This window comes from Pan troglodytes, chromosome 4 (genome assembly GCF_028858775.2).
Source record: "Pan troglodytes isolate AG18354 chromosome 4, NHGRI_mPanTro3-v2.0_pri, whole genome shotgun sequence".
Lineage (NCBI taxonomy): Eukaryota > Metazoa > Chordata > Mammalia > Primates > Hominidae > Pan > Pan troglodytes.
Genome location: NC_072402.2, coordinates 50,464,180 through 50,479,195, shown reverse-complemented (window position 1 = coordinate 50,479,195; position 15,016 = coordinate 50,464,180). Strand labels below are relative to the sequence as shown.

The 15,016-nt window shown below is 38.5% G+C and overlaps 1 protein-coding gene across 5 annotated transcripts in view; it reads left to right on the top strand.

Annotated features, from left to right (window-relative positions):
- The first annotated feature begins 413 nt into the window (after window positions 1-413).
- RNF180 (ring finger protein 180) overlaps window positions 414-15,016 on the top strand; it is a 213,742-nt gene continuing 199,139 nt past the window's right edge. For 2 of the 5 annotated variants that reach the window (XM_063811210.1, XM_063811209.1), the window contains exon 1: window positions 414-785. In XM_063811210.1, coding sequence (XP_063667280.1) covers window positions 429-785 — 357 coding nt within the window. In that variant the 5' untranslated portion in view covers window positions 414-428. Of the gene's footprint in view, window positions 786-915; window positions 1,090-15,016 lie in introns of those variants that run through there. The other 3 variants (XM_527201.9, XM_054684342.2, XM_054684343.2) reach the window with 3 other exon arrangements.

Sequence of the window (15,016 nt, the reverse complement as noted above, 5' to 3'; positions counted from 1 at the left end):
TATTCCGAATCTTATTTATAGTCGTTTGATCATCTATGAGGCACCTGCAAGTCAACATTTACTGCACGCGGCCCCCTCACTCCCTAAATAAGCCCTTTTGATTTACCGCCAGTCATCAACTCACCTCCCAACTGCAATTTGTCAAGAGTAGTGTCAGGTGCACTTTAGTGGTTAATCTCCTTGCACATCGGTGGAACTTTAGGCACAAGAAGGTAAGCAACGAAGATAGTGATATACGAAGGGAAAACTAAACCCAGGTAGCGTTGCCAGCTTAAAAGTCCTAGGCATGGGGATGGGTGGATGGGACGCCGGCCTAAGATTTTAGCAGGGAACAGACCCAGTAGTTGGCTTGGATCTCTTAACTCCAGAAAAGGCCGAGTGAGGACAAGGGAGACCACAGGGATAATTTCTGTGGCTCTGGTAAGGGGATGGCAAGGGAGAAAAACTTTCCCACGGTTCCGTCTGGCCCGCGGGGCTTGTCTGCCTGCGCGGGGTCAAAGCCCGGCGCCGCCCACGCGCGGCTCGGGTGGGAACCCGCAGACGTGGGGCGAGCAGGGCCGCTGGCTGCGGCGGGCGAGCGCCGGGGCGCCACGTCCGAGGCCGCGGGGTCGGGGCTGCAGGCACAGCTCGAGCGCTTTCCGCGGGGTTTGGCTCCTGTCGCTTCCCGTCTCGCCGAACCGGCATCGCCGCCGCTGAAGCCGCAGCGAGTCCTCAGAGCCTGGCTGCTGGCGGCCGGGAGCGCCGGGACGGGGCGCGAAGCCGGAGGCTCCGGGACGTGGATACAGGTAAAGGCCGGCGGGTCGGAGTCGGGCAGGGCGCGGCGGCGGCGCCTCTCGGAGGGACCTGGCCTCAGCTGGGCCCTGCCCAGCCGCGGTGGCCCGGGCCCCCACGTTGGCCCAGGCGGGGACGTGCCAAGGGGCTGGGCTAGGGTTGCCGCTGGCCTGGCCGCCTCTCGCCCGGCGGGCCTCAGGTGACGCGGCGGCGGCTTAACTTTCGCACCTGAGGCTCTCGGAGCGGCCTCGGGGCGCGCCCACCTGGAGGTTGGAATTACACAGGGTCGAAAAAGCTGAGTCCTGGAGGCGAGGCGCTGTAGGTGTGGCGGAGGAGGCCGGGGAAGGTGGGGTGGGTGCCAGGGGTCCAGTACTGAACCCTCTCCAGGTCTAAGGTGGGGAACTGCGTCTTGTTTAATTTCGGAGCTTGTGGGGACCACACAGCCCCTTCCACGGCCGATTCCCTCTGCATGGTTCCACTTTCCTTTGTCTAGCCCATTTCAGTATCGGCGTCGCAGTCGCTTTTGTTGCAGCCTTGGGTCCGGAGTGTACGACTTTCTGCTGGGCAGAGGTCATAAGCTCTGAAATCCATCGGGCGGAGGTGGGGAGATGGTCCTTTGGTGGGAAATTACTAGTGCTGTTATGAACACTAACACATATATTCCACCTTGTTTTTTTTTCGAGATAGTGCTCATTATTTTCGTAGCATCTAACAGTTGTAAGTGTACCTGTGAGAGCATTCATTAGTTAACTTCAAAGGAGCATTATGCGGTCGGGTTACTATTATCCCATTTTATAGACCAGACAGCTGAGGCACCCAAGAGGCAAAGTGATTATATCAAAACTAAGCAGTCAATCCTTGTGGAATCTGTGATTAGAACTTGTCTGACTAGAGTTGTCCTTGGTTCAGTTGGTCTCTTAGCCTCAAACAAACTTTAGCTCTCAAAGATGGACGGTCTGATGCTCATTGTATTTTTATATACTCATTAATTGTTAAAACCTTTCTTAAAAAATAGAGTCAATTCCTTTCAGACTCCTGTTATAGTACCCCTAAAAGTGATACTTGAAAGATCATAAACACTTCAGTTTCAAATGAGTGGTATCATTTGAGTCGTAGAAAGAAGTAAAATTCTGTTGTCTTTTATCTGTCAGACTTTCGTCTCTTGTATAAATGTAGTGCCACTGGCAGCCCAAAGATACTTTGGTGACAATGGCAGAAACTCTAAATATTTATTTAATAAGTAGAATCGAGGAGGCGAGCTGTTAGGTTTCCCGGAATATTTGAGTAAGTTTTTTCTCATAAAGAATCAAAAATTTAGGAGAATAGTCATTTTAATTATTGTAATGAAAAATTATTTCGTAATTGTGTGCGTGTTATGTTGTTCTTTATCTCTCTGGAACCATCAACAATTCACCAGTTTCTCTAGGGTTTGCTCTTAGTTTTGTCAATGGTATTTTATTACCCCATTTTTCTTCCTTTCTTTCATTTTTCGTGTGTTTGGTTTTTCAAAGTGAAGATTTTTTCTTCGAAAATTCAAAAAATAATATTGAAAAAATCAACAAGATTTCTTTCTTGATAAAATAGACTTAATTAGCACTTTTTTGAGTGTGTCTGAGGACCGACACCAGCCTCTTTAATAAGCACCTCATACATGAAGCAGGAATTCTTCCAAGCAAGAATGCAATAAATTAATCATTTTAATATATTTCTGTAATATTTTATGACATAGCTACCTGAATGATAATGCTTTTTACTCTTACAATGTCTTTTCATTAAGGAGCATAAAGATTACAAATTTCGCTTAAATTTTGCTAACTACATAGTACAAGGGGACAGTGTGCTTAGACTTAATTGTTGCTTTCATGGAATAAACACAGTTCTCTCTCCCTTATACCACCTCCATTTGGCCATCTGAAAAAAGAATGGTGATGTGTCCTTTCTTTCATAGGGATATTTGGGGAATTAATGAAGTAATATCTCGAAAGTAGTTTGAACTCCACGGAAGAAAGCAGCTTTGTAACTTTGAAATGTGATTGCAGAGTCTTGAAACATTTTCCCTCCTTAAAAGTGCTTTCGTTTATATTTTTAGAGAGTGGTCATTCCAAGTAGTCACCTCAGGAGGCTAAAAACTTATTCCAGTAGTGCTGCTGCCATTCATAATTATTTTGTATTTTTTGAAATTTCTAGTCAATTTACAAGCAAAATAAAAACATTTCATGATAACGTTCATAAACACTTGTTTTTGTTTCTATTTTTTAATCAAAAAACTAATTCAGCTTGAGTACCTATTTTCTTTGCTAAATTTGGCAGAATGATTTCTATTTTTACCATTAAAATTTACAATGGTTGTAAAATTCAGTTCTACCTTCAAGATTTTACCACTATTAAGGATATTTAAAGGATTGTCCTGATGGCTACGAAGGCAGTTTTAAAAGGGCAGTTTAAAAATAGTTTAAAATAATGACAGACATTGTTAGAATAAATTTGCAACCTTCCCAGAAGTCTACTATAAAGGGGACAGTGCTTACTTGTAGGCTGAAGTTCTGTGCGTATGTGCACATTTGCATGTAATCTCTGTTGTAACCTATCAATTATCTCTTTTCATCACATTGATTTCTTAGAAATCAGATATTTTACTTACATATTAAATAGAGTACATTAAGTAGATCACATCATACTGGAACAGTGTTAGATTGGGAGTGTATTTCATAGAGAAGTTTGAATGTCACATAAATTTAAATTTAAATCTTTGTAACAATTTTGAATAATAAAATGTGGCTCCATATTGTATGTTTTGAGTGTAATACAGCCAAGGCAATATAGCCTCAAAATATAAAATTGCTATTTCCAAAAAAAAAGTTATTAACAAGTTGTGTGTGCAACAGACTTTCCTGACCACACTGATGTCAAAAGAAAAAATTTTGACAAATTTAGTTTAAATATCAAATTGGCTTTTATTAGCAATTCTGAAATTGGGTAGCATCTCATTCCATAAAATAGAATGCCATGCCCTAGGCATGGCAGAATAGTTGGTTTTTGTAAGGTGGAAACAAGGAAACAGAGTATTTTTAAAAGTCTGTTGGTTAACATCAGATTACTTAAGGTTACTTTTAAGTGTTAAAGCAGAAGGGGCTACTTATGCCAGCTTAGGTTTACTAAGCCCTTTCCTGTTGCAGCAAATCTCCTGTTTTCAGAAAAAACTAGTTTGGTCTTTGAACTAGTTCCTTACAGTTTCAGACTGATTATGTGGCACTGAGCATGAGTGACTCCCTTTTGGTTTGATCTCTTCGGGCCTAGTGGAGGAGCTCCGTCTAAAACAACGTCCTGTTGTAAATATTATTTAACAATTCTGTCCTTTCAGTAAGCTTTCACCTAAGTGAGAGTGTGACCAAAACTTAGGGCATTAATGCTACTCTCAGTTACTATCATTCTGGGTTTCCAGTCTCAACATGTCATTAATAGGTTAGGTGTCCTCATTATCATAGGTTTCTTTGAGTTTTTATCATATCACCTGGAGAGAGATCATTGACATTCAGCAGATTGCTGCATGCAGTCGTTTAAAACTTTTAAGAGAATGCAACACACTAGGGAGACTACCATTATGACTATCAGAAAGATAATACCAAGAGTTTGGAATGTGCTTCTTAATCAAAGTTCCCATGAACCAAACCCACTGGAATTGAACAGATCAAAGAACGAGACAGACAAAGAATCCACTTATTTTAACCAAGTAGCCTGTTTAATTTTTTTTGCAACTGAGTCTCTATAATACCGGAATTTATCCATGTGCAACAATAAGTGTTACCAACTGCAAAGACTCCTCGCTCTTTGACCAGTACAAATCTAGAGCAATTCTGTTAATATCTAGTATAACTTTAACAAGAGAATTCAAAGAAGTCTTGTGCAGCTATAGCATTGCAGTAGAATCTTCTATAGAGGCTATTGCGTGGGATAAATTCTAATCATTACTTCATTTGTATTACTCCAAGCCATAGGAAAAGGGACCTAACAAAGCCGATCCAAAAGGGTTAATGCCTCTTGGCAGTGTTCTCTTTAGTCTATGACATAGGTAAGGAGGAGTGAGCCAGTATTCCACTTCTGGATTATGGAGTGACAACTTACCATTTAGATTTTTAGCCCACATTGACCCTTCATCCTCTACCTGTCAAGGCATGAGGTTGCCTGTGTATAAGGTTGGCCACAGAATTATCCACAAATAATGATACACCCTGTGGGTGCACATAAGGACTGCTTCCCAGTTCTGTTGTTTGTGGATATATTGCTTGGAATGGTGGATTTAGCAGTTTCTAGCCAAGGTTAAAAAACTAATATGTTTGCACGTAAGTCAGTTTGAAATAAACTCTATTCAGGCTTTTGGTACAATCCTGTCTTATGATACACTCATTTGGACTTGGTTCTTGTATCCCATGACTGGATTAAATTAAAACCGGGAGAGAGAACAAGTGGGTCTAGAAATCTGACTCTATAAGAGGGACCAGTAGTACAATTTAAACAAGCAGTTGTGTTCGGGGTGTTTTTAAGTTAGCCACTGAGTAGATTAAAAGATCTTTTAAGTTATGTAAAGATTTGGGTTTGGCAGGACAGATCCAACACTCTGTGAAGTTACCTACAGAAGCAACTGGTTATGACAGTATTATCCTGCCTAGCGGAAAAGGCATAAGAAAGGAAAAATTAAGAGGGATAAGAGTCTTATTATGATGGAGGATCTTTTTCTGATGTCTTGGGAAAAGCCATCCACAGTGTGAAGTCATCAACTTCTTATCCTGGTTAACCTGATTTTTTAAGGTCTGTGGCTTAAGAAGAGAAGCAGGTGGCATCAGGAGGTGGTCTTTTATGAGGGAGATGTGAATCCAGGGGTCAACACCTTTGAGTTTAGCTGCTATGCCTGTAGTCAGGAGCACTTGGTATGGTCCTTTCCAGTGGGATTCAAGAGCAGTCTTTCTTTGAAGACATTTCGAGAACACCCAGTCACCAGGTTCCAACAAGCCTTTTTGGATCTGTGTCTTGAAAGTCTTCCTTTACCTGTTGGTGATAACTTTTGGCATAGTGCATTAAGAATGTACAGTATTGGGTCATTTCAACATAGGTCTATTAGGAATCTACATTTGGAGTAATAGTCAACTATATAGAGTAACAAGCAGTAATTTCATAAGAAGTTAACTTGTGTTTTCCAGCACTGTGGCTCTGAAGAGTCATAAGAGCCAGAGACAGAATTTTAGGCCAAAGAAGACTAGTGGTTTCAGGAAAGTTGGAAATTCTGAGGTTAAGTATCCCATTCATTTTATCGACCTTACCAGAGGACTGAGGGGGATAACGACAATGATAATGCTAGACTGTTTGTAAAAATTTAAGTAGAGCATGAATTAACTGTCCAGTAAAATGAGTGGCTCAGTTACTTGAAATGGCATTCAGTATATACCCCAGGTGTGAAGTACTACTTTTGGCAGTTTTGTTTTACAGTAAGGGCATTGTCAGCCTTTTGACATGGGAAGGCCTGAGCCCATCCAGAGAACATATAGACTATAACAGGCACATACAGACTATTGCAAGTACATGCTTGGTGGGAGTGGATGAAGTCTCATTGTACATGTTCAAATGGGCCTAATGGTTGGAGTGAGGGGTGGTCATTCCAGGGGAACATAAAGAGACTTTCTTGGATTATGAGTTTGCCAGCTTAAATATTGATTTTAAATAGCTTTTATAACTTTATAACAATTTTCCCACCACAACTTTTTGATCATTTGATCTATCTTGTCAGTACCATTATGGATAAGGGAATGTAAGAAGCATAACAAATATCCCTTAAGTGACCTTTGGAGTACCAAGTGGCTGTCTTGGCCTTCCCAGAACTTGGAAAGGAAATTATAAGAACATCCTTCTCATTCCTAAAATTTGTTTTAATTTTTAGAGGCCTTCTCCACCCCACCCCCCCACCAATAACTAACAGCATCTGGGTATAAGGAAGCAAAGTTAAGTAGCAGGGAGCATGTCTTACTGTTTGCAGCTGTTGGATTTAGGTAAAAGACCTCACAGAGTTGGGTAACATCTTTGGCACGAAAATCAGTTGGAGTACTTACCTGATATTCAGCCTCAGTTCTCTTTGTTTGAGCCTCTTCTTTTATAACAGTAATGTCTTTGGGCATCAGTATCCAGCAAGGAGCTTATCAAACTTGTGGGCCACTTTTTATTGGTATGCCTGAAAAAGTGAGGAAACCTCTTTGCTTCCAAAGTGTTTCAAAATCACAAACCACTTCAAATGCATAGTGACTGTTAGCGTAAATGCTGACAGACTGATTTTTAGATAAAATTCAGGCACAGGTATGTGTGTGAGTATTCCCCAGTGCCTGCTTTAATGTACAAAAAGGATTACAGGTTTTGAATCATTGGGCAATTCTAAAGCAGGGGGCTGGGGGTTGTTGTACTACCCTTTTTCATTCTACAAAGGCTGCCTCATGTCTCCCCCCACCCCCGCAAGGAATGGGTTTAGGAACTGAATTTTTAGTGAGTTCAATAAGTTGGGATGCTAAGAGTAAAGATTAAGGAACCTGTAGATGGCAATATGCAACTAACTCTACTAACATATTAAGTTGTCTCTTAGTTCTGGGCCTGGGAAAATCATGGATGAGCCTAAGTTTATTAGGAGACTTGGATACTTGCAGCACTTAGATCATGTCTTAAATAGCAAATAGTATCTGATGATAAATGTAATTTTTCTATGGAGACGTTATGTCCTTTCTCTGTTAACTGTTACTATGTAGATGAAATACTCTTAGGATGCCTCCTCAGTGCACGAACAAAGAGGTCCTCCGTGTATTGCAGGAGAGTTGACCCTCGATACTGGAGGGTGTGCTCAAGTCTTGATGGAGCACTTGAGAGAAGTAGGAGGGGGCTTCAGTGAACCCCTGAGGCATGACTGTCCAGGTACATTGTTGATTATTCCAGGTGAAAGCAAATAGATATTGACTGTCATGGTCAGTGGGAATGCTAAAAAAGGCTGAACATAGTTCTACCACTGTCAACTGTTTAGAATTCAGGGGACCTGGGATAAAAGAGTATTTGGGTTTGGAACCACTGGGAAATGTTAAATAATTATCCTGGTAATGACTCTTAGATCCAGACAAATTGCCATCCTTGCCTGTTAGATTTTTGTCCCTAGTATACAGCAAACTGTACAAAAAATAGAATCATATTAACCAAAACCAAATATCCTTGATACAGTATATATTAACCATTTAATTAAGGTTTTTATTTTCTTTTACAGAGACAAATTTTAATTACTTGAATTCCCAGCCAAAGTAGAAACCACCCAATAACATTTAAATGAGAATAATTTTACATATTTCTTGAATGTATATACAATTTTTGTTGTCATATTTTTGTAAATAGCCATTTAATTTCACTGTACTTTTATTTATAATTGACACATTTTTGACATATATTGTACATATTTGGGGGTACAGTGTGATGTTCTGATACATGTATATGTTGTATGATGATTAAATCAAGGTATTTATTACCTCAAAGATTTTTCATTTATGGTGAGAACATTCAAAATTCTCTCTTCTTGGTATTTTGAAATATATACAATATAGTGTCGTTAACTATAGTCATCTTGCTATGCAGTAGATCACCAAAACTTATTCCTTGTACGTAACTGCAAGTTCGTACCTATTGACCAATCTCTCTCCCTCCTCCTTTCCCTTTCCCCTTTCCCCTTTCCCTCTCTCCCCTTTTCTACTTCCCAGATTCCGGTGACTGCTGTTCTCCTCCCTACTTCTATGACATCAACTTTTTTTTTTTTTTGAGATGCAGTCTCATTCTGTCACCCAGGCTTGAGTGCAATGGCATGATCTCGGCTCACTGCAACCTCTGCCTCCCGGGTTCAAGTGATTCTCCTGCCTCAGCCTCCTGAGTAGCTGGGATTATAGGCATGCACCACCACACCCAGCTAATGTTTGTATTTTTAGTAGAGACAGGGTTTCACCATGTTGGTCAGGCTGTTCTCAAACACCTGACCTCGTGATCCACCTGCCTTGGCCTCCCCAATTGCTGGGATTACAGGCGTGAGCCACCACACCTGGCCTGACATAACTGTTTTAGGTTGCACATGAGTGAGATTTTGCAGATTTTGTCTTTCTGTGCTTGGTTTATTTCACTTAATATAATGTCCTCCAGACTCATCCATGTTGCCACAAATGACAGGACTTCATCCCTTTTTTTGGCTGAATAGTGTTCCATTGTGTATATATACCACATTTTCTTTATCCATTCATTCTTTGATGGACACTTAGATTGATTCCATATCTTGGGTGTTGTGAATAGTACTGTAATAAACATGGGAGTGCTGATGTCTCTTCAGCATACTGATTTCATTTCCTTTGGATATATACCCAGTAGTGGGTTAGCTGGATCATGTTGAAGTTCACTATTAATTTTTTGAGGAACCTCCATACTGTCTTCAATAACGGCTGGACAAATTTACATTCCCACCAACAGTATGTAAGAATTCCTTGTTCTTCATATACATTCCAGCATTTGTTATTTTTTTTTCTTTTTGATAACAGCCATTCTAATTGGGGTGAGATTATGTCTCATTGTGATTTTAATTTACATTTATATTTACCAAACAGTTAGTGATCATTGAGCATTTTATCATATACCCGTTGGCCATTTATATGTCTTCTTTTGACATCTATTCAGGTCTTTTGCCCATTTTTGATCAGATTATTATTATTTTACTATTGAGTTAAGTTCCTTATATCTTCTGGATATTAACTCAGATGCATAGTTTGCGAATATTTTTCCCATTCTATAGGTTCTGTTTATCGATTGTGTCCTTTGGTGTGCAGAAACTTTTTAGTTAAATATAAATATAATCCTGCTTGTCTATTTTTGTTTCTGTTGCCTGTGTTTTTGAGGTCTTATCCAAAAAATCATTGCTCAGACCAAGGTCATAAAGCATTTCCCTCATGTTTTCTTCTGGTAGTTTGATAGGTTCAGGTTTTACATTTAAGTCTTTAATCCAGTTCTTTTTTTTTTGAGACGGAGTCTCGCTATGTCCCCCAGGCTGGAGTGCAGTGGCGCAATCTCGGCTCACTGCAGCTTCCACCTCCCAGGTTCAAATGATTCTCCTGCCTCAGCCTTCCAAATAGCTGGGATTACAGGCATGTGCCACCACACCTGGCTAATTTTGTATTTTTAGTAAAGATAGGGTTTCTCCATGTTGGTCAGGCTGGTCTTGAACTTCCAACTTCGGGTGATATGCCCACCTCAGACTCCCAAAGAGCTGGGATTACAGGCATGAGCCACTGTGCCTCGCCAATCCGTTTCTATTTTGAGGTGATTTTTTTTCATATGGTAGAAGACGGGGGTTTAGTTCGTTCTTCTACATGTGGATATTCAGTTTTTCCAGTATCATTTATTTAAGAGACAGTCCTTTTCCTAACATGTGCTTATTATACCTTTATCAAAAATCAGTTGGTTTTAAGTGTGTGGATTTATTTCTATGTTCTCAATTCTCTTCCATTGGCTTTTCTATTTTTATAGCAGTACCATACCATTTTGATTACTATAGTTATGTAGTATATTTTGAAGCCAGATAATATGATCTCCAGCTTTATTCTTTTTGCTCAAGATTACTTTGGCTATTTGGGGTCTTTCGTGGTTCTGTATGAATTTTAGGATTTTTTTTCATTGCTTTGAAAAACATCATTGGTATTTTTATAGGGATTGCATTAAATCTGTAGATTGCCTTGAGTACTGTGGACACTTTAACAATCTAATCCATGAACACAGAATATCTTTCTATATATTTGCATCCTCTTCAATTTCTTTTATCGATATTTTATAATTTTTACAATAGAGATCTTTCACATGCTTGGTTAAATTTATTTCCAGGCATCTACTTTTTTGTAGTTATTGCAAATGAGATTGCATTCTTGGTTTCTTTTTCAGATAATTCTCTATTGGCACATAGAAATGCTACTGAATTTATATATTGATTTTGTGTCTTACAACTTTACTGAATTTGGTAATTAGTTCTAACAGTTTTTTGGTGGAGTCTTTAGGATTTTACAAATCCTGAAAGATTTTGAGAAGAACTGGTATTAGTCTTGAAATGTTTGATAGAATTCAGCAGTGAAGCCAACAAATCCTGGGCCTTTACTTTGATGTGAGACTTTTTATTACTGAGTCAATCTCCTCATTTATTGTCTTAATGTAAAGGTTTTCTATTTCTTCATAGTTCAATCTTGGTAGGTCGTATATATCTAGGAATTTGTCAGTTTGTTTTCAGTTTTCCAATTTATTGGCATATAGTTTTCATAATATTTTCCTTTGTATTTCTGTAGTATCATTTGTAATATCCCCTTTTTCATTTCTAATTTTATTTGAGTCTCCTATCTTCTTTTTCTTAAGGTTCTGTTAATTTTGTTTATCTTTCCAGAAAACCAGCTCTGTTGTGCTTATCTTTTGTATTGTTCTTTTTAGTCTCTTCTCGAAAAAGTCCCTTTTTGTGGGGAATGCCAGGTACTTCTAGTCAGCCATCTTGATGACATCACTATTAACAAGGTGTTTTCTTGCTTTCTTAGATTTTTAGAAAATTTTTGAGAAATGACGGCTGAGTTTCATAAAAAAGCTGGCTGCGGAAATTGAAACTCCTGGGTTTTTTAATCTTGATAAATTTTTCCATAGCAAGCAGAAATACTGGAGAACATTCTGTTAGTAACTGAATTGTCCTTATGTTTTATAATCTCTTTACCTGATTAGTTCACTGATGATTTGATATCTGGAAAACCTTAGAAACAACCACAGCTGTTTAAAAGCAGCTTTAAAACATCCTTGGTAAAATTGCTGAAATAAACAGTGAGGCTTGTTCTGAATGAGAATTGCCTAGCCTATTCAGAAACCTGTTGAAAAAATGTATCCTACAGGCCAAAATTGAAGTATGGACACACATTTTGGGCAGCAAGGAATGAAGAGAATAGATGTGTGGGCCAATGGTATTATAGGTAAATTGGGGGCTGTCTACTCAAAGTTTGTTTAATAGAGTTAGAAATTAACTGCATAAGGAGAACTTCTATCTTTCTGGCCAAATTTTGCTCAGATCTCTGGTTTCAAGGTGGAATTTGTTATTTCTCAGACTGTTTTCTGATGATACGTGAAGTGTATAATAGATATTTGTATAGCTACACGTGTCTGACTTAGAACTAGTAAGGCTGTAGAGTCAGAAATAAAGCTTTCTCTGCTCAAGTCAAACATTATACTTACTGCTAGCCAAACAACCCTACACTTTCCCGACTTAGTGTTTTGGCTTATTTATTTTCCTTGTTTTAGATGTCCATATCTCTTCATTCTACTTGGCTGATGCTATTTAAATCCCCTCTATACTTTAAGACCCAACTGGAAGACTACTCTCTTCACAAAGCTTTCCCTGACTCCCTAATTCTTGTTTCTTGCCCTTAGTTTATCTGATACTACTTAATTGCTAGTTATTTTCTGTGTTCTCAATTATTTTACTTATTTTGGCCATGAACTTGTTCTCTATCTAGATTTTTTTCAAAGGCATAAATTATGCCATATATATATATATGTATGTATTTCTTTCTTTCCTGAGTCATACATAATACCTAGAACAGTGGTTAATAGCAGTATATGTCAGCTTATAAGGTTAGATCTACAGAAGAAATTTATTACTCTGATACTCTGGTATAAAGCATAACTTAGTAATGTTAGTCAGTGTTCTGGTAGAAAATAGACGACATACTCAAATGAGGTAACTGAGATGAGTTTAATTTAAATAGGTGTCTCTAGGTTAAACCAACAATGGATGGTGAAGCACCCCAAGACTAGTAATAATGAGAGTCATTATCATCCCTAGGCTTGAAGAGGCAAAAGAAGGACCATTACTGAAACCCACATGGAAACTATGTAGAAAAGGCTGCCTGGGGCTGGGCGTGGTGGCTCACGCCTGTAATCCCAGCACTTTGGGAGGCCAAGGTGGGTGGATAATGAGGTCAGGAGATTGAGACCATCCTGACTGACATAATGAAACCCCGTCTCTACTAAAAATACAAAAATTAGCTGGGCATGGTGGTGTGTGCCTGTAATCCCAGCTACTCAGGAGGCTGAGGCAGGAGAATTGCTTGAACCAGGGAGTCAGAGGTTGCAGTGAGCTGAGATGGCGCCACTGCACTCCAGCCTGGTGATGGAGCTAGACTCCGTCTCAAAAAAAAAAAAAAAAAAAAAGAAAAGCCTGCCTGACAAGAACTCTGGCCCTTCTATGATCTGACAGGGGAGCACCAGAGGGAATATATACCCCAGCCTCACGCTTTTCCAGTCCTTTGATCTCCACCTGATGCTTTCCACTGGCAGACAATATTGGAAGCCAAAAGGCAAGAGAGCCTTGTTGTAGCAGTCCAAAAGTCAGCCTCCTGGGAGTTAGAGCAAAGTTAAGAAGGTAAAGAGTAGACTCTGGAATGTGGAGCAAAGAATATCCAGCACTGTAATCATATCAAGAGAGTGTTTCAGTTACAGTTAATGTTTTATGCCTTTTTGTGCTGTTTTTATTTCTTGAAAGGCACCTATGTTTTTCTAGTCTAATTCAGTTACTAACATCCAAGAACATTGTATGATTGATGCATTGCATATGAAACGCAGCTACTGTCCTCTTTTCTTGTGGTATTAACTTGTGTAGTATTGTTAAATGTGTCTTCTTAATTTATTTTTTTATATTTTTCTATTGCTTGTACAGTGCATAGGTAGAATACATGGAACTGTCCACATAGCCATTAGGAAAACTGTACCTTCACCATTCCAACTACATATTTTTTCTAAATCAATCAGGGTTGCTCATTTTTCTTTTTGTGTCATTTTCATAGACAAGTGGTTTTCAGTCTTACTGTGTATATGGTCCTCAATGCAGACATTTTGATTCAAGCAGGTTTAAGATGAGGCCTGAGCGTCTATTCTTTTAAAAAAAACCTTTCAGATATTTCAGATGCACAATAAATGAGAACTACTTGCCCAGGTTATCATTTTGACCCAGGTGTTGTTGCTGCTCCTTCCCCATTCCCCAATATATATCATACTTTTTAGTAACTAAGGCTTAAATGGAAATCGAATGCTACTTTATGTGCTCTTCAAAGCAAAATAAATGTTTCATATTTTTCATAGTCACAAATACTTATGGGATAGAAAATATGTGGTTTGCAGATTCCTAATAAAAAAATTTAATTTTTTAAATAAAATATTTCAAATTTACAATATAGAGAATAATATACTGAACATCTGTGTGTTCTCACCACTTAGTATTAGAAAATATTAACATTTTACTATTTTTCCTTTTTTGTTTTAAAAATAAAAATGCAGATAAAATTTAAGCCCCCTTTGGTTTCTTCCTAGAGGTTACTATTCTAAACTTGGTGTCTGTCATTCCTATGCATGTTCTTATGCTTTTGCTACACATGCATGTATCAATAAACAAAATATTACTTTGTTTTACATGCTTTAAAACTTTTTATAAATCTTACCGTGCTGTGTTATTCTTTAATGTGTATATTTCTGCAGCCTTTTTACTTAAAATAACTTTGATTTTTTTCTAGATACATACAGCTTTATTACTTTTCATTGCTATATAGTATTCCATTGTATGAATGAACAAATATTTATCAAATCAATTGATGCACATTTGGGTTGTTTCCAGTTTTTTTATATTATTGCAAAGTGTTGCTAAAATGAATGTTCCCATATGATATGTTTCCTTATTCATATACAAACCTAGAAGTAGAACTGCACATCCATGGACAGACATATTTTATTTTATCAGACCTTATCAAATTGCTTTCCAAAATGATTGTGCCTAGTTATACCTCCCCGTAGCAGTTTTTGAGATTCTTCTTGTTGCTCCAGATCATTTTTATAGTTGGTATTGTAAGACTTTTTAATTTTTCCCAGTGTGATGAGTGTGAACGGGAACCTTGTTTTATTTTTCATTTTCCTGATTTCTGGTGAGGTTGAACACTTTTTATATAATTGTTGGCCATTTGGCTTTCCTCCTCTAGGAACTGCACTTCCATACTCCTTGTTCATTTTTCTGCTGGATAATTTTCTTTTAAAAAATTGGTTTTGTAGAATTAATTGTAGCTATTAACCATTTGCTTATATTTGCAGATTTCTTCTTCCAGTCTGTGGGTTGTCATTAATTTTGTCTTTTCTTATACTGAAG